General features: G+C 34.4%; 3 protein-coding genes and 1 pseudogene across 3 annotated transcripts; 2 read left to right on the top strand and 2 right to left on the bottom strand.

The window, feature by feature from the left end:
• The first annotated feature begins 749 nt into the window (after positions 1 to 749).
• Positions 750 to 2,817, top strand: LOC108201470 (loganic acid O-methyltransferase-like). Its single transcript, XM_017369749.2, has 4 exons — positions 750 to 923; positions 1,238 to 1,335; positions 1,568 to 2,209; positions 2,277 to 2,817. Exons 2-4 carry the CDS (start codon positions 1,267 to 1,269, stop codon positions 2,634 to 2,636), a joined length of 1,071 nt encoding a protein of 356 aa, XP_017225238.1. The 5' UTR covers positions 750 to 923; positions 1,238 to 1,266; the 3' UTR covers positions 2,637 to 2,817.
• A 6,901-nt stretch (positions 2,818 to 9,718) lies between these two features.
• On the bottom strand, positions 9,719 to 10,851 carry LOC108201469 (uncharacterized; annotated as a pseudogene).
• Positions 10,852 to 11,917: 1,066 nt separating this feature from the next.
• LOC108200168 (uncharacterized) lies at positions 11,918 to 17,181 on the top strand. The gene is made up of 11 exons (XM_017368217.2): positions 11,918 to 12,141; positions 14,449 to 14,543; positions 14,690 to 14,760; positions 14,848 to 14,897; positions 15,088 to 15,161; positions 15,236 to 15,298; positions 15,616 to 15,703; positions 16,368 to 16,430; positions 16,515 to 16,594; positions 16,672 to 16,743; positions 16,825 to 17,181. The coding sequence occupies exons 2-11, from the start codon at positions 14,512 to 14,514 to the stop codon at positions 16,907 to 16,909; spliced, it is 678 nt and encodes a 225-aa protein (XP_017223706.1). The 5' UTR covers positions 11,918 to 12,141; positions 14,449 to 14,511; the 3' UTR covers positions 16,910 to 17,181.
• A 1,037-nt stretch (positions 17,182 to 18,218) lies between these two features.
• LOC108200169 (uncharacterized) lies at positions 18,219 to 18,791 on the bottom strand. Its single transcript, XM_017368218.2, has one exon. It carries the CDS (start codon positions 18,789 to 18,791, stop codon positions 18,219 to 18,221), a length of 573 nt encoding a protein of 190 aa, XP_017223707.1.
• Positions 18,792 to 19,213: the final 422 nt, after the last annotated feature.

The following is a 19,213-nucleotide window of genomic DNA, read 5'->3' as shown; positions in this document are numbered from 1 at the left end:
CGGTAATAATTTGTGAAGTCAAAAATTTATAGGTGATTTTTTGGGGTGCAGTTGAAAGTGAAAATTTGGCTGAAGTCGAAAATAAAAATTCATAAACATACACGAGAAAATGATAATAAAATGGTGAAACAACTGAGGTATTGTTTGGGGTTAGTTGTTGCAGACAGTAACAACAATTTTTTGCTGAAAAATAGGTGAAAAATTGTTTGGTAATCTAAAAGCTAACTGAAAAAAACTGTTTTCAGCTTTTGCAAAAACTTGTTACAAATTTCACCATCAAACCTCACCAAAAATTTATTAACACAGTAATTTTTTAACGGCACCCCGGACAAACCATGAGGAAGTACGGGAATATAGGCTAAGATTTACTCCCTCCGTCCCAGTAGGTTGTATACATTTGGTGTGGACACGGAGACCAAGAAAAAATGTAAAAAATGTGTAAAGTTAGATGAAAAGTGAGGTAAAATGGTGGAACCCATTTGTATTTAAGTATAGATGTGTGATAGTTGGGGAAAGTAGTGGGTGTAATAGTGTTTATATTATTATAAAATGAAGATAGTGGAAGAAAGTAGTTGGTGTAATAGTGTTTTACATTATTAAAAGTTGCTATTTTAGAAATGTATAGAAATGATGGGACGTCCCAAAAAGTAAACTGTATAGAAATGACCGGGACGGAGGGAGTATTGATAAAACAAACAGATTGTCGGCCTAATCTGATATTGCTAACGCATCCACAGGCCCACAGCTATCCTCACATCATCTTTATTTCATCAAAAACATATGCTATAGTAGTGATAGTACTATCATTGATAGTACTAAATAAAAACAAACGCTAAGCCAGAAGTATAAACTATACACACAAATTTCTGAATCTATACATCATCAAGAACACAACTTTCACTCCCATCATCTCTAATTTACAGGTAGCTTTATGTTTTTGTTGAACACGTTTTGTGAGTATAGCTGTATGACTGTATCATGTATGTATATGTTGCATGTACTTGTGTATGTTAGATCTAGGATGATTGTGGGTTTTTCTGTTGATTGTGTAATATAGTTCTGTCAAAAAAGTAAAATAAATTGTGTGATATAGTTGTTGTCTTGTTTTAAGTTATCTTGCGAGCGAGATCATGCGAGTGTTGTTAATTATGCGTAATAATTTATTTTTTTTGAATAAAACGTAATTCATAGTGACATGATGTTTAATTAAAACAACCGGGTTCGTTTTACTGTCCAGTGTCCACTAAAGTGTTTGTCAGCCAGAAAATGGAGTACAATGTAGCTATGAACGGTGGAGATGGCCCTAACAGCTACACCCAAAATTCGAAGATACAGGTACTTGATTTGTACTTATGAACTTGCACATTGATTAAATAATCTCCTTGCACAAACAAATAAACTAATAATGCATCGATGGTATGATATAATCACACATGTGTTCTGGGTATAGTCTTTAAAGCATACCAAAATGATAAAACTTTTATATTTGTAGATGTATTAAAACATGGATGGCTTGCTTATACGTAATTCAAATATTATACGTAATTACATGATTTACTGATGACAGGAAGAGTCATTCGATGTCACAAAATCGCTGCTAATCGGGTGCATAAGAGACCATCTTGATATACAGAAAAGTTGCAAAGTTGTCAGGATTGCGGACCTTGGATGCTCAGTAGGCCCTAACACATTTTCATGTGTTAACACCATAATACAAGAAGTGAAACTCAAATTTGCTACTCAATTTCCAGGATTCACCAGCCCCGAGTTTCAAGTTTTCTTTAATGACACCTTTTGCAACGACTTCAACACGCTATTCAATGCTCTTCCTCTCGATAGGTTGTACATGGCAGCAGGAGTTCCTGGCTCTTTTTATGGTCAATTGTTCCCAAAAGGGTCCATGAATTTCATGCACTCTTCTTTCTCTTGTCATTGGATTTCTCAAGTTCCTAAAGAAGTACTAAGAAAGGACTCCAGAGCGTGGAACAAAGGCAGAATAAGTTATGTTAGAAGTTCTTGTGAAGTAAAACAGGCTTTTGCTGCTCAGTTTATGAGCGATTTTGAAGCTTTCATTGGTGCAAGATCTGCAGAGTTAGCGCCTGGAGGGTTAATATTCATATCCATCCCTTGCAAGAGCAATTTATCCGAATTAAGCATCTTGGAATCAACAGATATCTTGGGCGATGCTTTCATTGACATGGTTAAGGAGGTAATACTACATCTGCCATGTACAAGATTTTTAGTTATATGTTATTGATTAAGTTCTTGAATTACAGGGCCTGGTAGAGGAAGAACTTCTCGACTCGTTCAATCTACCACTCTATATACCGACACCGTCTGAGGTGATTAAATTAGTGTCCCGTGACGAGCATTTGAATATTCTCAAGGTAGAGGAATCATTTCTGGAAGTAAAGATGAGTTCTGCTGAAGATATTATGTTTGAGAGTTCTCATCTCAGAGCAGTGATGGAAGGCATTATAAACAAACACTTTGGGCCAGATATTCTCATGGATGACCTTTTTCATCGATACTGCAATAAACTCAAAGAATTCTCAACCCAGTTTAAGAATTATTACAAGGTTGGTATTGTTTCCGTGGCTGTTGAACGAGTGATCTTGCAGGATGAACTCGTTTAGACGAGTAGATACTCTTGTTCTCTTATAAGAGGAGAGGATCTCAAAGAAGGTCACTTTGTGAGCTAAAATGCACCCTCAGTTTCATATTACATGTCTGGTTTTGTATCCATGTATAAACATCATTAGAATATGTTAGACTATTAGTTTTTATTGAAATATAATTCTTAAAACTTTTCTATTATTTTCTTGTGGATTTCGAGATTTATTGTAAACTCGGATCAAATCCCGAGTCTTTTTCGAAAATCTAGTCAAATCCCGAACTCAAAATCCGAAATACACTAGTCCATGTACAACAACTTAGGTAATCCACAAATTAACCACGGACCCCCAAAAAATGATGATTTGTTTGGTGCAATTAGTAGTAATACTACCTTTACTTATAAACCAATCTAAAGTCTTCACGGTCCAAAATCACACTGCTCGATGTGGGACCGGAGTTTTACATATGTAACTTTGAAATTAACACTTGGTTTTTCTAACTTTCTACTTTGTCACTTCATGAAAAATGCAAAATGGAAGTAATCATTAGCAGACGCTTTGTGCCTAATCTTGGAATGGATGATCTCTTTGAGAAATAATGCCAACATTCTCGCCCCAGTTCAAATATGCGTGCGTCAAATACTCCCTCCGTCCCTCCCATTTCTTATCATTTGGGTTGGGCACGGAGATTAAGAAATATGTATAAAGTAATGGAAAAGAGAAGAAAAAGTGGTTGAAGTGGTGGGACCCATTGATTTTTAAAGTATAAAAAGGAGATAGTGGAGTAAAAGTAGTGTGAAAAGAGAAGAAAAATGGAGTAGTGGCGGGACCCATTGACTATTTTTGGTAAGTTTTGAAATGTAAAGAATTGGATGAGACACCCAAAAAAGAAAGTGTAAAGAAATGAGAGGGACGGAGGGAGTATCAATTTAAACGGGACAGAGGGCAAAGAGAGTCCTACAGTTATCAATTCGTGGCGGCTAGAAACAACTGAAATGGTCCTCCTATTATTCCGATTCTTATTGCTCTAAAAAAAATCATTTTTTTTGAAATTTCCTATTAAAACGAACAAATATTACAAGTCAAGTTATAAGTCGGTGACTATATCCGCATTCCGGAGTTGGCCCTAAATAATAGGCTTAAATTTATAAAAGCCATCCAAGTTTACCTCTTTGAACATCATGACCACCAAAGAAAAAAAATCGATAAAGTAACACTCAAAGTTCTGAAAATGTATAGCTTAACCATGATTGAGCAAAATAAAACCGAGTCTCGGGAGAGTGGAGCACACATGCTGTTTGGTGGAGGTAAAGACACAACTTGGAAGGCTCAAACATTATTGAACAACTTAACCATCAAAACCTGTCAAGAAAACAAACATGGTGCAGTAGAAATAAACACAGAAACACACTCATTTTCTCGCATTTCTCTTCACTTTCCTCCATGTCTTATAGCACTTCCTCTTCCATTCAAACACCACTGTGAGTTCATGTGGCTTGAGAAGCATAAACAAGAAAAAAAAGTTGAACTTTGGGTTGATATTTGCCTTTCATACTTGAATATGTCTATGTAGAGTTATCATGAATATCATGTAATGAATGCATTGTATTTGTTATCTGTTATGTTTGAAATGCAGCCATTTTGTAATCGAATGTGGTGATGATTGCTTTAATACAGATCCATATTAATAACATGCATAAGCCATGCATGTTTATTTAAATAATTAATAATGCACATACATGGAGTGGAAGAAGTTACTGGAGGCAACCAACCTGCAATTGTTATGCACTAGCTCCTAGGGAAAATTTATTAATAGCACATGAGTTGGCCATGCAAGTTATAATTACAACGAGCATGCATGATACTGATATAAGAAAGTGGATTGGGTTGAAAACAATTCTTGTATAGCTTCTAGATCAATAAATGGAGGAGAAGGAATATATATAATCGTTGATTACACATAAGGAATCAGGAGGAAGCAAGGGGAGTGAAAGGAAGCTACGGTTTGTGAATACCTTAATTAGTATATGTTTTGGTCATGCTTTAGTTGTTAATTAGGATGTTTCTCAGCACCAGTATCTTCCTTAATCTAATACAATTAAGTAATTTTATAGGGCATCGCCCATCTTTTATCTTAAAAGCTTGTAAAAAAAATTCAGATATATATATTATTTCAAATTACATAAATTCAAAAATATATATTATATTAAAACTTCAGAATATATCATAATTATAATATATCTAATATAATAATAAAATTATTTATACATCATATATATTATTAAAATTAAACTTATAATTTTAGAAAATATCTGTATCATGACAAGGATTTAATAAATTTATAATTTAACATATTCAGTATATTTAATTTAATCCAAACACGTTTAGTTTTTATTTTAAATCTTTTAATTAAAAAATACATATTATTCTAGAATAACTTTTTTCTAATATATATAATTTATATTAAAATTATCACTATAAAATAACAAATATTATAAATTAGATGGTATGGAGTATTATGAGTTAATATTGTTTAAAAAAGTTGTTTATGACCATATTTGAGTGCACTTATTTGATTTTAAAATGAATATTGATGTTGCAGTAACGTTATGAACAGCAGCTTCAAGGAACACACCGAGAAGGAAAAAAAGACTAGAGTATCTCTGTATGTCTATCACCCTCGACGAGGGAGTGTGTCATGCACTTTCCTGTTATTATGTCAAGTTGTACATTTGCATAACTGTGAGGGTTGATTTATCAATTTTTTTTTCTTTGATGGTTACTGTGTTCAAAGAGGTAAACTTGGATGTCTTCTATAAATTTAAGCCTAAATAATATCATACATTTTTTTATAGTTTCATTTTGCTCATCCCTGCCTACCACGAAGTGTGTCTTTGTTCACGAATATAAGGAGAGAAGAATATGCGATTGCGCCCTTCATTATTAACATGTGCTGCTTCGATTGATTTGACTTTTAACCCTTCTCCGTTTTCACCGAGTTTAATCAAAATATTACGGTCTAACATATATATATATAGGCATATAATATACTTCATCCATTCATCAATAATATTTGTATAATTGATTATTCTATACTTATTTTTTGAAAAGATTAAGACCTCATTTGTAAAATTTAAGATTTAAGTTGATATATAATTATAGTAATTTTTTAAAGTTAAGTTTCCAATAAATAAATTTGTTAAAATATATTTACATACATGTAAGTTTGAGAAATGTGTCCAAATTATTCAAATGTGTTTGAGATATAACATAGTAATTCTGTTATATATATTTTTAAAAAAATATGTATTCTCAATAAGTATATTAAACAAATTTTAATAATTAAATATATCAAAATTAATTTCAATATTTACAATATTTAAATATATTTTATTAAAAATAATTTTATTCCATTAAATATATTTTGAAATGAAAATATTTTATTTGACCAACCAATTAACTAAACTAAGTTAAGTTTCAATTGTTCGATTAAAATTAAAATTTTAATGTATTTTCTTAGTGTTAAAAGTAATATTTTTTTGTCACAAGATACTTTATCGTACAGAAAAGTGATATTTATTTAATGGGTTAAATATCACCCTGGTCACTGTAGTGAGCTCCATGTATCAATTGTTTCATAGGTATCATCTGTACCACTTTAGTAATGAGTAATGATACTTCCGTTAAAACTGACTTGTTGAACTAACGGAAAAGCTGACTTGGCCACAGTGTTATGTAATGTTCATTTGATTGCTGAGCTGGACTCCAACAACTAATTGACTATATAAACACAAACTAAACACAAAATACATACATACACAATCTGTTGCACCTTTGAATTCACTGTGCCATAGATTTTGCACAACAATGTATTAGTATACCTGATTATGCTTCAGCGAAAGTTGATGAGATTGTGAAACAACAACAGCATTCAATATCTCACAATTATTTAACCCTTTGCAACAACTGCTAGAGTGATTAGGTGACGACGATGATGAAATGGCCTTTGGGGAGCTAGTAGCTGCCACTGGAGACCGCCACAGACTGAAAAGAGATGTCTTCTTCTGATGGACGGACATTTTGAAACTATGTTAACTTGGTCAGATTTGTTGCGTAAACTAGCAAATGCTAATTTGTTGTAACTTGAATGAATGTTCTTCCATGTCAGTCATGTCGAATTGAGTCAAACATTGGAGTCAGTTAGCAAATATTATCATCTGATAGAACGTCTCTTTTTGGAATCTTCCAAGACAGGTAATATACTCAATACATGTAACTTCTTTTATTACAGACCTAAGTGTACTTTCGTTGTATTCTATGTAGGTAGAGATGACAGTTTGAAATTGAAACCAACCTGCAGTGATTTTGTGCAAAATTGTTTAAACATATAATTTTAAGAAAATATGACAGTTTTCTCTTATTAGAGATTATGTTTAAACATTTGGAAACTTAGTAGAGTTATTGTCACTCTATAGGTGTCAGGGAGCTTCCTATAGAACATTAGCAATATCAAACAGAATATATTAACTTGTGCTCAGAGTTTTGTTATATACTATATATTTAAGAACCCAACATATCATGAAAGTATATATATAAGCAGTATACAACATATCGAGTTTAGATGTCATGAAGATTGGCATAATCATAGTATGCCAGCACTAGTTTCATGCAAACTGTATCGACATATGGCTCAACAGCATTCAACATGTCCCATTTGTCGCATTTCATTGCGTGATGTTCCTGAGAAAAAGCGGTTCATGCAACTCATGTTTAGTTCAGCTTTTCGAACTAGTATGCTACGGAATCACTTGCAGCAAACATATGGTACGGTAACCACCTCTCTCAAGCTTTGGACTGGAAAGAAAAATGAATTGCGAGCTAGTTTATTGCCAGTTTAAGATCACGCCAGAACGTCCACCCATAAAGTAGCTACAAATGATCTTTAACTTACAACCAGCATATAGTTACTGCATTAATTGTGGTTCTTCTTCTTTAAGTCCACAATCTGGTACACCCTCGCTAGAGATTCTGCCTGAAATTTGATCGTGGAGTTCAAGACAGAGGACAAAAAATAGGGGAGTCGATGAGGGGGTTTTCAGGTCGATGAATTTGGAAGATAGTAATAGAAACAATGGGTTGTTTTCCTTAGAGCAAGTCCATTGCTAGATGCTATATATCTATTGCTATTGCTATAAGAGCAAGTCCAATGCAATGTTAAACAAGGTGCTATTTCTATACTATAGCATCATTTATAAAACTTAACACTCCAATGCAATCCTATATGTGATGCTAAAATAGAAAAATGCTATACTTGGTTCTAAATATAGAACCAAGTATAGATGTAGCTATAATTGCCACATGTGCAATGCAAGTGGGAATTTGGAGAGAAATGAATATAAAACAATTTAGATTTAATTTTTGTACTTGTGTAATTCATTCATTCTATTGCATTAATACTGTGCATATGTATTGCATAAGTTTCATTGTTTTTTTATTATTATTTTGCACGTACAGTGTTCCAACCACCAAACAAGACCAGTGTAGAAATTGAATTCTCAACTGCATGTCTTCAATACCTAAACCAAATTATTTAATATCCAACCACACTCTTTAATTTTATTGCTCAGCAGCCTCTATAAACTAAGCCACCAAACTACACCTTCCTGCATGAACAATGTTAGCGTCAACAGCAAGAGGGAAGTCTTTTACTTCCGAACAAGATGAAGCAATTTGTAGAGCTTACTTGAGCATTACCGAAGATCCAATACTTAGTAATTCTCAACGAAGGAGCCAATTTTGGAGTTGGGTGTTAGCGTATAAAATTAAAACAAATGATAACCAGATATCTGAAGCAAGTATGAAGTCCCGTTGGCAAATCATACAAAAGTCCTGCAACAAGTTTCGTGGGTGTTTAAGATCCATTGAAGCCTTACATCAAAGCGGAGTGACACATCAAAACATAGTAAGAAACTAGTTCCTCATTTATATCTGAATTGTATTTTTTTTATGATCAAGTTCTGAGTTTTTTTTTATATATTTTGTAGTATGATATGGCAAAACAAACTTACTTTGATGATACTGGCAAATACTTTAGTGGAATGGATGGCTGTTGGGCTATCTTGGAAAATTCTATTAAGTGGCAGGATATTAATACTACTGAGAATAAATCAAAAAATCATGCAGAGCCAGTGATTCCAAACACATGCGAATCTCCAGAACCTGAAACCACTCCTTTGAGTGGTGGTAGCGGAAGTGTATCTTCGCCAAGAAAAAGGCCTTCTGGAAAAAAGCTTGCAAAACGAAACAAGGCAAAAAGCAAAGTTGAAGAAGTTCATAATGCAAGGCACATGGATCTGTTGGAGACTCTCAATAAGAATATGGTTGACAACCAAGCTAGGAAGATGGAATTAGAAGAAAGGATGGTTGTCTCTCTGGAAAGACAAACATCATGCGAAGAGAAAAAGATTGAGAGAAAAGATTTAGAGATGGAGGAAAGAATTATGGGAATGAATATGGAGGCCATACAAGATCCGGAAACGAAGGCTTATTACATACATAGACGTGCATCAATCTTAGCAAAATGGAGTAGTCAGAGTTCCACAAATTTTTTTAGCGAGTACTAATGTTTAAGTTATCAGTTTGTTGAATTAAATGAGTTTTTATGCAATGCAATATAGTCTTGTATGCACAGGCTTATCTCTGTATTATGAACTCGACTAGAAATTACAAACGCATCTTCATTCTACATATAGTATTGTGGAGTAAAATAAACAAAATAAAGATGTTCAAGTATTCCAGACGTGGAATGCTTCAATATTATAAAATCAGATTTAAAGAAAAGAAACGCTTTTATAAACGTCAATCACCATAATCTAACTAGAAATTTTATAGCAGACGTTGCCTCAAGAAAGCTTTCTATGCTTTATTGTGCATTCCACTAATTTAACAACAGCCAGACTCTGAGCATGCAACTATTATTGCTCTTCTCCTTGACGGGCCCATAAATGTTCAACAAGATCATTGCGAAGTTGATGATACATATTAGTAGATCGTATCGTTTTGTTACGAGCAAGGAATTGAGAAAAAGTGGATGTCCGCTCTCGTCAAATATTTAGTGGTCTCTCATGAAGTAATTCAGTTGCTTCATCATCTTCTTCGTCATGTTGATGTTCGATTATCATGTTATGCAGAATGACACATGTTTGCATAATGCAATATAAATCTTCCTGGTCCCAGAAACGAGCTGGTCCTTTTACAATAGCAAAGCGGGCTTGTAAAACGCCAAATGCTCTCTCAACATCTTTACGATATGCCTCCTGCATCTTTGCAAAATGAGCTTTTTTCGGTCACTCGGCTCTCTAATAGTTTGGACTATAGTTGCCCACTTGGGATATATACCATCTACAAGGTAGTAACCCATGTCATAGTGACGATCATTGATTATAAACTTGGCAGGAGGAGCGCAATCGGAGTGAAGTTCATCAAATAAATTGGACTGGTCAAGTACATTGATATCGTTAAAAGACCCAGGCATTCCGAAGAAGGCATGCCAAGTCCACAAATCATATGAAGCAACAACTTCAAGTATGATGGAGGGTTTATGGACATGTCCAGTGTACATTCCATGGTAAGCAGTTGGGCATTTATCCCACTGACAGTGCATACAGTCCAAACTACCGAGCATTCCAGGAAATCCACGAGCTTCAGCCACATGTAGAAGTCTTGTGATATCAGCTTCATTTGGAGATCTTAAGTACTCTGATTTAAAGATACTTACAACTCCTCTGCAGAATTTCTTAAGCGATTCTATAGTTGTGCTCTTTCCAATTTTAACATACTCATCAACACTATCCGCCGGTGTTCCATAAGCAAGCATCCTCAACGATGCCGTCATCTTCTGGATGTCTGATAAACCAGTAGCCCCAACTGCATCATACTTTAATTTGAAATAATTGTCGTGGTCTTGAAGTTGTACTAAGATCCTCTCAAACAAGGGCTTTGGCACGCGAAATCTTCTACGAAATAATTTTTCGCCAAATAGAGGATATGTTGAGAAGTAATCTGTGTAGATACGTTCATCGGCGGCGGCCCTGTCACGACAGATAAAAGCTCGTCCAACTACAGAACCAACATGACCATGTTCTTGTTGATTTTGTTGATTAGAACTCATAGTTACCATCTGCAAGAGGATATTCTCCTCTTCATCAGAAGAATTCTCATCAAAATCTCCTCTCATTATTCTTTTTTTTAAACTACTCATCTTAATACTTTGGATTCGAAATGACCAAGAATGCTAGAATGATAGTTAATACACTCTGATGGGGAAGGCAGGAGACAAATAGGTAGGTGTCAAATATATTTATAAAATAAAGTGAGGTGGTTAAGAAGTTAGTCAATTTTACTTCTCCTTGGTGCTATTTTAAAACCATGCATTGGAGCATGAAAATAATTTTAGCATCAGAATCTACTTTTTGATTTCAAATTTTAGCAATAGCTACATCCATTTTGAGTTTAGCATTGGACTTGCTCTAATATAGCACCAAAAAGTGTTTTTTTGTGCTAAAATAAAACTTGCACTCCAATGCTAAGTTCTATAACTAGTTTCAAATTTAACCAACTCATTAACTTTTACCTAACTTCTATAAATTTTATTAAATATCTCAACAAAGACTTTCCAATTTCTAGTTATTGATGATGTGGCAACATGGATGGATCCATCCTTGGTTTCAAATATAGAACCAAGAATGCATCTATGCATGAATGCATCCGAATATAGCACCCCTTTGAAGTTGAGTTTTTTTACATTTGATGTTATAATATAGCAATAGAATCAAGTATAGCATTGCATTAGAGTTGCTCTTAAAGAGAAAATGAATATTTTTGTTTACGTTGTTTTTAGTTTTTAATTAGTTTATTTTTATATTAAATTTGTATGTGAACACCTGGATTGCCACCTACACTACAGCTCAGCGCCAAGTCATCACCGTCATCTTTTCCGTTAGGTTAAAAAGTCAGTTTAATGGGATACTCATTACTAAAGTGAGACAGATGAGACCTCGTTCAAACTGATGAAACAATTGATACATGAAACTCACTCCAGTGACCAAAGTGATATTTAATCCTTTATTTAATTCAAAATAATTCTGTATTAATCAGCAATTCAAATTTAATTCATAATAATATTAAACTTATAAACAGGAAATATATGAAAAAATTACTTATATAATCTCAAGTATTGTTTTCACATTTATTACAAATTTTTTCGAATAAGAGTAGCAAAACTGCCAAAACACTCGCCTATAGAAACGTGGTCTTGTCTCAAACTCCGTGAAATCGGATAAGAACAAGCACACCTCAACAGCTGTCCTCACATTATCTTTATTTCAAATCAGAAACAAATAAATAAATAAAACTACAGATAAACTAAAAAGACTCATCATCTGCTAAGCACAATTACAAACTCTACACACAAAATTCTGTATCTATACATCATCATCAACACAATTGTCACTTGTAACCTCTCCAGGTAATTTTGTTGAACAGTTCTGTGTGTATAGTTGTATGTATATGTTGCGTGCGTGTAGTGTAGATCTGAGATGATATGTGTTTTATTTGTTGATTTTATTGTGTGATATAGCTGTTGTGTTGTTTTTAGTTATCTTGTGAGCGAGATCTTGTGAGTGTTGTTGTTAATTATGCGTAATTAATGCTGATTTGATGTTGAATTGATTAAATGATGTTAAATTGGTTATATGATGTGGAATTAATATTAATATTAATTCATTTTAGAGATTAGTACTGTAGTCTGTAGTTGTAGAAAGTTAATTAAACGAAAGGAGTATTAATCGAGTAATGGAAGTTAGTTTGTACGGGATTTCGTGATCTTGAAACTTGAATTTACAAGAACTATGTTAATATGCTGTCGGTGCGTGCGCGTGTGTGATGCTTCTGTGTTGAGGATTAGAGCTCTCGTGTTTTTTAGGTGCGTAAAACAGAACTATTGTCGGGTTTTGTTTGAAAGTCAATATTCGCATTTGTGGAGTTTATGATGGGGAGAGGCTGAGTTCTGTTTGTTACTCTGGAGAAGGGGGAACTTCTCAGCCTGGTTTAAGTCTTAATTTGATAGCAGAGAGTGTTGTTCTGGATTTGGAATATTGGTGGTGAATTGTATATTTTGTTACGTAATTTGAGATGAGATGGGGAAAGGATGCATGTAAACATGGTTTTCATGGGCAGTTGTGTTGTTATGTGTGGATATGTAATATGTTCTATGTATATGTTGTATGTATGTGTGTAATGTAGACGCGAGATGATTTTTTTTTTTTAATTTAATTGCGTGTGTGTTTGTAGTTAGTTGTCTTGTGATTGAGATCTTGTAACTGTTGTTAGTTATGTGCAATTAATGTCTATTTGTTGTGTATTTGATTAAATGACGTGCAGTTAATATTTCTCCATGTTAGATATTACTCTTGTAGTAGTAGCAACTTGATCAAATGAAAGGACTATTAATCGTGTAATGGAAGTTAGTTTATAGAGGATTTCGTGAAGTTGAAACTTGAAATTACAATAACTTGGTAAATTTGGTGTGTGTGTGCTTGTGTATTACTCCCTCCGTTCCAATTTACATGTTCCTTTTGAAAAAATTACGCATCTTAAGAAAATGTTAGTTGGGTATTTAATTTCCTTGACTATCCTTGATGTAAATGCAGGGGGTCATCCTTATTTATGATTAGATGACAAATAAAAATGCACCAAATCCATAGGAGTTAGTGCTTATAGTGTGCCCATGGGCACACCATAGAAAAACCATTTAAAACATTGCTTTGAAAGAGAGAGGGACAAGTATTTTCAGACAAATATTTTTTTCAAAAAGGACATGTAAATTGAGACGGAGGGAGTATATTTGTACATCGAGGATTAGAATGCGTAAAAATTATGGTAGAAAATAGATGCTAAGTTCTGATGTTTTTCTTTAATGTTTTATGAAGTATGGAATTCTGTTTGTAGAATTTCATAGTTATCAATTAAGAGGTTTCTGTGTGATGTGTATATAGTGTTAACATAAAATTGGTTTGTTTGTTGAAAGTTTTTCTACCGCACCAGACCTTCTGTTGAAGTAAATTTATCTGTGTTATGTAGATTCATTGGTTGTGTTTGGAAGTTAGAGGGTTTGTGGTAAAATTATAGGTTTGGGTTGTTCTAGAGGTTTGACCATTTCAATCCGCTAATGTTAGTGTTTGATAGTTAGCGGATTGAAATAGAGGTTTGGGCTCAAAAAGCTAATTTTAAAAAAGCTACTTTGAGTAGCTTTTTGGTTGGAGGTTTTGGTATGTGTCATAAAAAGCTAATCAAACAGCTATTTACTAAACAATTTTACAAAAAAAACGCTAAATCAATCCGCTAGTCAAGACATCTATTTTAATGAGTTAGTTAAAACATCTAATTCAATCTGCTAACACGTAACCATTAACCGCTAATTCCCAAACAGAGCCATTATATATAGTCACTGTAAGTGTTTTTTTTAACATGATTAGCGTTGGTACTTGAATGTAATTTAGGTATTAACAACTTAAGTAAACTATTAATACCTAATAATATCATGTTATTAGGTATAAGATCTTCTATTCCTGTTTGACATGTGATGTTCGAAATTTCAAGAACTCATTGCATATTTTATTTGTATAAGTCATGTCTCATAATTTTGAAGTTTATAACAAGCCCAAGAGTTGGCTATCTTCTGTATGCTACATGTTTACTATGGTAGATGTAGTGCCAGTCTTATGCCATGTTATATTTGAATTCAAATTATGATAGATGTTTTCTTTTTCTGCAGGAACTTATAATTTGTGGAGTCGGGTGTCAAATATATTGAAGTATTTTTTGGTTGTTTTCTATAATGAAGTACCTGGAATACACTGCTCTTGATCGGTAATTTTAGCATTTTATGCTATCTGACAAAAATTGTATAATAGACCCCTGAAACTATGCACATTCTTTTATAAAAATTGCGGTCGTTTGTTTACTCACAAATTCCGTGAACGTGTTTGGGGATTAATATGGTTTATTTCTTCTAGAATCAATGACTTCTTAAGTCGAGTAAACCTTGGAGAGCGAACCATAAGAGGATGCCTTGAAGCCTACTCTTGTGAGTGGGACATGCTTTTTGTGTCAAGTATTTATGCTATTAATCTAGATTGAAGGAGATATAAGTGGTGTTCTTTTCTTTTCATAGGCAAACATACTGGATCAGATAAGAAGTTATCTTTCAGTTTGGAGAATGAGGTAGAACTCATTATGCATGATTTTTTTCTGTTTAAAAACTTTTCCATATTTCATTTTATTAAAATTGTATTTTTCACGTAACGAAACAGTTCTTCCTTCAGGGACCAGCACTCTAAAATGCTGGTTATAAAAAAACTATTTTCATCACATTCTGCCCTCAGAATCGTATAATATTTTTTTTCTGTGCTAGATTCTAGATTATCTTGGAAAATCTGCTGATAGCGACTCTTCCTCTCCAGTTGAATATTTGACCTGTAGATCCAGGTGATAACCATACTATTGGGTCTCTGAAGAGCATTCATTTTTCTTTGTGTAACTCTCTCTTATATTTTGTCCAGCCGGAAGATGTTGATTTATCTTGTTCTTACACTCTATCACATGTATCCGGATTATGACTTCAGGTAACTGTACTTTACAAATGTTATGGGGGGATTATGGGTAATGCCACTGTCAGCTTCCGGGCGACATGGCAACCTGCTATATAGTCCACCCCTAATTATGTCGGGAGTGTTGTCAAATGGTTTGACAGACAGTCTATTGAACTGTCGCTCTTATAAGAGCTGAGAGTTCAAGTCTCTCCATTTCCCTCAGCTATCCAAAGTTGGTTGTCTGTTACTTATATTTAATACCACCAGATGGTCTGCTACTAATAAAGGAATGGGTCATAACTTTATTTGCTCTTTTCACAACGTTGTGTACATATTTTGCGGTTTGTCAGTGCTGTAAAAGCTCACCAGTTCTTCACAGAGGAAACTTGGGACAATTTTAAGCAGGTTTTTGAAGTCTACATGTTTGATGCTGCCAAGGTACTGTTTTCTCCCCCTCTCATTCTATGTACACCTCCCTCCCTCTTCTCTAGTACAGTTCATGTCCCCATATATCTGAGATTACAATTCTGGAGGAGCATGATTATAATTGCTTTTTCATTTTCCCAGTTTTCTTCATATGTATATATATATTTACTCATTTCACACAAGTTTGGTGCAACACTATTTCTCATTATGAACTAGTAGTCTGTGACTGTAATAATCTCTTAGACTGTTATAATACATAGGTTGTGTTCACTTGGTGTGATGGAATGAAAAATTATAACAAATTTTATGAAGAAAATATGTATTAGTGAATGAACATGAAGGAGTATGAAGTTTCTATGATGAGGATTGTGGAAAAATGATGAAGAGATGAGATGGAGAATTTCTTTCAAACATGTGGGTTAGAATTATAGTTCAAATAGCTTGGAATGGAATGAAAGAAGGAATAGAACTTATAAACATTTCCCCCAATTTCCCTGAACAAGAATATAAATTTCATTCCATTCTCACTTCTTTCCATTCATCCAAGTGAACACAGTCTTAGTTTTTGTGAACATAATGCACTGCAGAGAAGGCAAAATTTATCAGATTAACTATCCAGACTGCTAAATATAATTGGAGTTTTGTTTATGCTTCTTCTTTCCGTTGGTGGTTACAGGACTGGGCAGAGGAAAATGAGGGCAGTTCTTTGCTGTCTACCTTACACAAGGCTTTAGATGAGGTGAGGTTACTTGAATGGAAAGCGAAAGCTATTACTTAGCAACATGGCATCTGTTGATTGGCAATTTGTCATGTATTCATACAGGTGGTGAAACTAGAAGAATGTGAAATCTACAGCTTCAATCCAGATTCTGAAGCCGATCCATTCCTAGAAAGTGGAGCCATGTATGACACTTGTATCACTATCACTTAATTAGCATTAATTTACTACCATTGTAACTGGTATGTGTAATTTTTTTCAGATGGGCATTCACATTCTTCTTCTATAATAGAAAGCTTAAGCGTGTTGTTAGCTTTCGATTTAGCTGTATAAGGTATCTCTTACCTTTTCTGTACTAATTGAAATATTCACCATCTAATATCATATTAATCAGTGTGCCCTTCGATTTTGACAGCAACTTGGTAGCTGAGGGTTCTCTGTTGGATGATGTATGTGACTTTGAGGAAGATGGGGAAATATTTGATGACATGGACATGTGAAAGGTCAAATACTGACTAATGTTAATACTCTAGAGAACCCTGTAGATTTATTTGTGCCACCAATCTATGAACTGGAACAGCTGTGTTGCAAACACTTGTTGCTTCGATAAGTTGGAACTTGTACATGTTAATGCTTTCAATAGGGAATTTCGACCATTGACAACTGTGGGACCATTATATGCTTCTGTAATCTCATCAGGGTTGTTTAGTATTCTTGTTGTATATTTCCTAGAACCTTTCTTGAAAAATCCAATGTCTTTGTTTACTTTTTACCCTGTAGTTCCCCAACAGGTTAGTATTATTTTGATACTTGTGGACATAGTTGAAGTAATTCTGACTGTTAAATGAGTGTTTGGGTTGAGTAATTCTGGATCTGACAAACAAATATTCACGTATTACTCTTTTTTGGAGGTTTTGGATGAGTTACATGAAATCACAACGAACATGGCACATCAAGTGTATCCGTACAACTTTGTTTATCTGTCATGCCTAATTGTAATCGTGAATCTTTTGTATCTGAAGGATGCCTTTGAAGTAGTTTGTGGTTATGATTATGTATGTGGTTCTGTAAATTAGAGACTCAAACAGTGTGTGTTGGTTCTTTATTATTCCAAAGCACAGGACTTCTGCTGATAATGTATGCTCTTTTGGGTTTTGACCTTTAACTAACTAATTATAACTTTGTCAATTCAAAGGTATATACGAGTATGGGGAGTATTTATCTACTTTAATTGTTACTGTATTATGATGATATAGAACTTCTGTTCTATTATCACTGGGGTTGAGGAGACCTCTTCAGGTGAATGAATCTTCTAGGAAAGTTGTAGTGTGGGCTCATTTGGTCTAGAAATCAGGAGCTTAAGATATTTGCCTGTAGCTATTCGCGTAGAAATCTGGATCTTAAGATGCGGTGTATCTTATAAGGGTGTTCCACATTAATAAATTACAAGTTGGTGGTTTTGTTTAATGTATTTTCTGCTACAGTGTTGTCATCTTCCAATAATATCGCCCCTTTATGGAATATTTGCATACTCCTATATTAAAATAAGTGTTACTTTGATTTTTTACATGTAATAGTACTATCTTGTAAGAATGTTGCACCTTGTTATACAGGGTATGGATGGCTTAAATCATACATGTTTGTAAAGTCTGGACATTCTATATTCTATAACATTGCCAAATTCTCTTTATACAACATACATGGAAAAGTATGGAAGCTGTGAGCGTCGCCTTTAGTTGTCTTTAAGACTCGCAGTCCCCCAGAATTCGAGCTTTGTATTGTGAAGTGCTGAAGTCCCCATGGTTGTAGTCATGTAGTGGAAGATGGACCTATATTAACGCAGGATTGCTTAACCCCTCTCGGAAAACATTTGGAATGCCGGCTCTGCTCTTCTGTGATAGTATCCAGCACAGGCTTTCGGGACCTCGATACTGATAGCCTGTACTTGAACTCACTCGTGTCGAGCCCCTCGACTTCTTCAAAGCCTGTTTTCGATCCTCCAGCCTCGCTCTCTGGCAATGCAGTGGCTGCAGATTCCGGCAAAACCTTGACTTTGTTGGCACTGGCTCTGGCTGTAGGGTTAGCAACCATGAAGAGCACATCCGTATCATCCGAAGTGACCACTGACTTGAGCCTCTTCATCGGAAAGATAATGTAAATATTCCCGAACTCCAAATCTTCGTCAGCTGAGAGAGCTGCGAATCTTCTACCAACATTCAGGGACTTTGTGTTCGCTAGAAAAGAGTTAGGGGACTCGAGCATGAGCTCGGCAGCCTTAACTGGATGGCGAAACTGCCGCACTTCGCCGCCGGGGAAGATCACCTTCGAGGCTTTGGATGCAGCCGAAATCCGTGTACTGCAGAAGGAGGATTGGTTTCCCATAGTTCCAGTCAGGTGGTTTGAGAAGAGTATCCTTGATCGATAGAAATGAACTATTGAACTAGTTTTTATAGCTGTGGAATCGCATTCTTGATATATTATATATTAATTTAAATATATTTTTAATAGGAGGGTTAAAGATCCCGAAATGGTTCTCGAATGCTTAGTTGATAATCTTTGGTCTGTATTTTGAATATAAGGACGACTTTAATTTTTGAAAACAAATTTGAAACCTTTTCAAGAAACAGCTTCCTCCATGACTCTAAAAATTCCCGATTCGGTCGATTAATCACCGCAAAACGTGCCTCTCCGATTCGATTTTTAAAATCTAATCAATCACTATAAAATTTTCTTAAATGATAAATAAATTAAACTAATATATAAATATTATTATAATATTATAATATATCCGATTTTTAGTCCGA

The sequence above is a fragment of the Daucus carota genome, chromosome 9 (assembly GCF_001625215.2).
Source record: "Daucus carota subsp. sativus chromosome 9, DH1 v3.0, whole genome shotgun sequence".
In the NCBI taxonomy this organism is placed as follows: domain Eukaryota; kingdom Viridiplantae; phylum Streptophyta; class Magnoliopsida; order Apiales; family Apiaceae; genus Daucus; species Daucus carota.
Note: the sequence above shows the minus strand (reverse complement) of the source record. Positions and strands in the feature narration are given on the sequence as shown.

What these genes read in the sequence shown, in the direction of transcription:
- LOC108201470 (XM_017369749.2), top strand. Translation starts at nt 1,267, where the DNA reads ATGGAGTACAATGTAGCTATGAACGGTGGAGATGGCCCTAACAGCTAC. An exon ending in CCCAAAATTCGAAGATACAG is followed by an intron (nt 1,336 to 1,567) that starts GTACTTGATTTG and finishes TACTGATGACAG; the next exon opens with GAAGAGTCATTCGATGTCAC. An exon ending in TCATTGACATGGTTAAGGAG is followed by an intron (nt 2,210 to 2,276) that starts GTAATACTACAT and finishes CTTGAATTACAG; the next exon opens with GGCCTGGTAGAGGAAGAACT.
- LOC108200168 (XM_017368217.2), top strand. Translation starts at nt 14,512, where the DNA reads ATGAAGTACCTGGAATACACTGCTCTTGATCG. An exon ending in ATGCCTTGAAGCCTACTCTT is followed by an intron (nt 14,761 to 14,847) that starts GTGAGTGGGACA and finishes TTCTTTTCATAG; the next exon opens with GCAAACATACTGGATCAGAT. An exon ending in ACATGTTTGATGCTGCCAAG is followed by an intron (nt 15,704 to 16,367) that starts GTACTGTTTTCT and finishes TGGTGGTTACAG; the next exon opens with GACTGGGCAGAGGAAAATGA.
- LOC108200169 (XM_017368218.2), bottom strand. Translation starts at nt 18,791, where the DNA reads ATGGGAAACCAATCCTCCTTCTGCAGTACACGGATTTCGGCTGCATCC.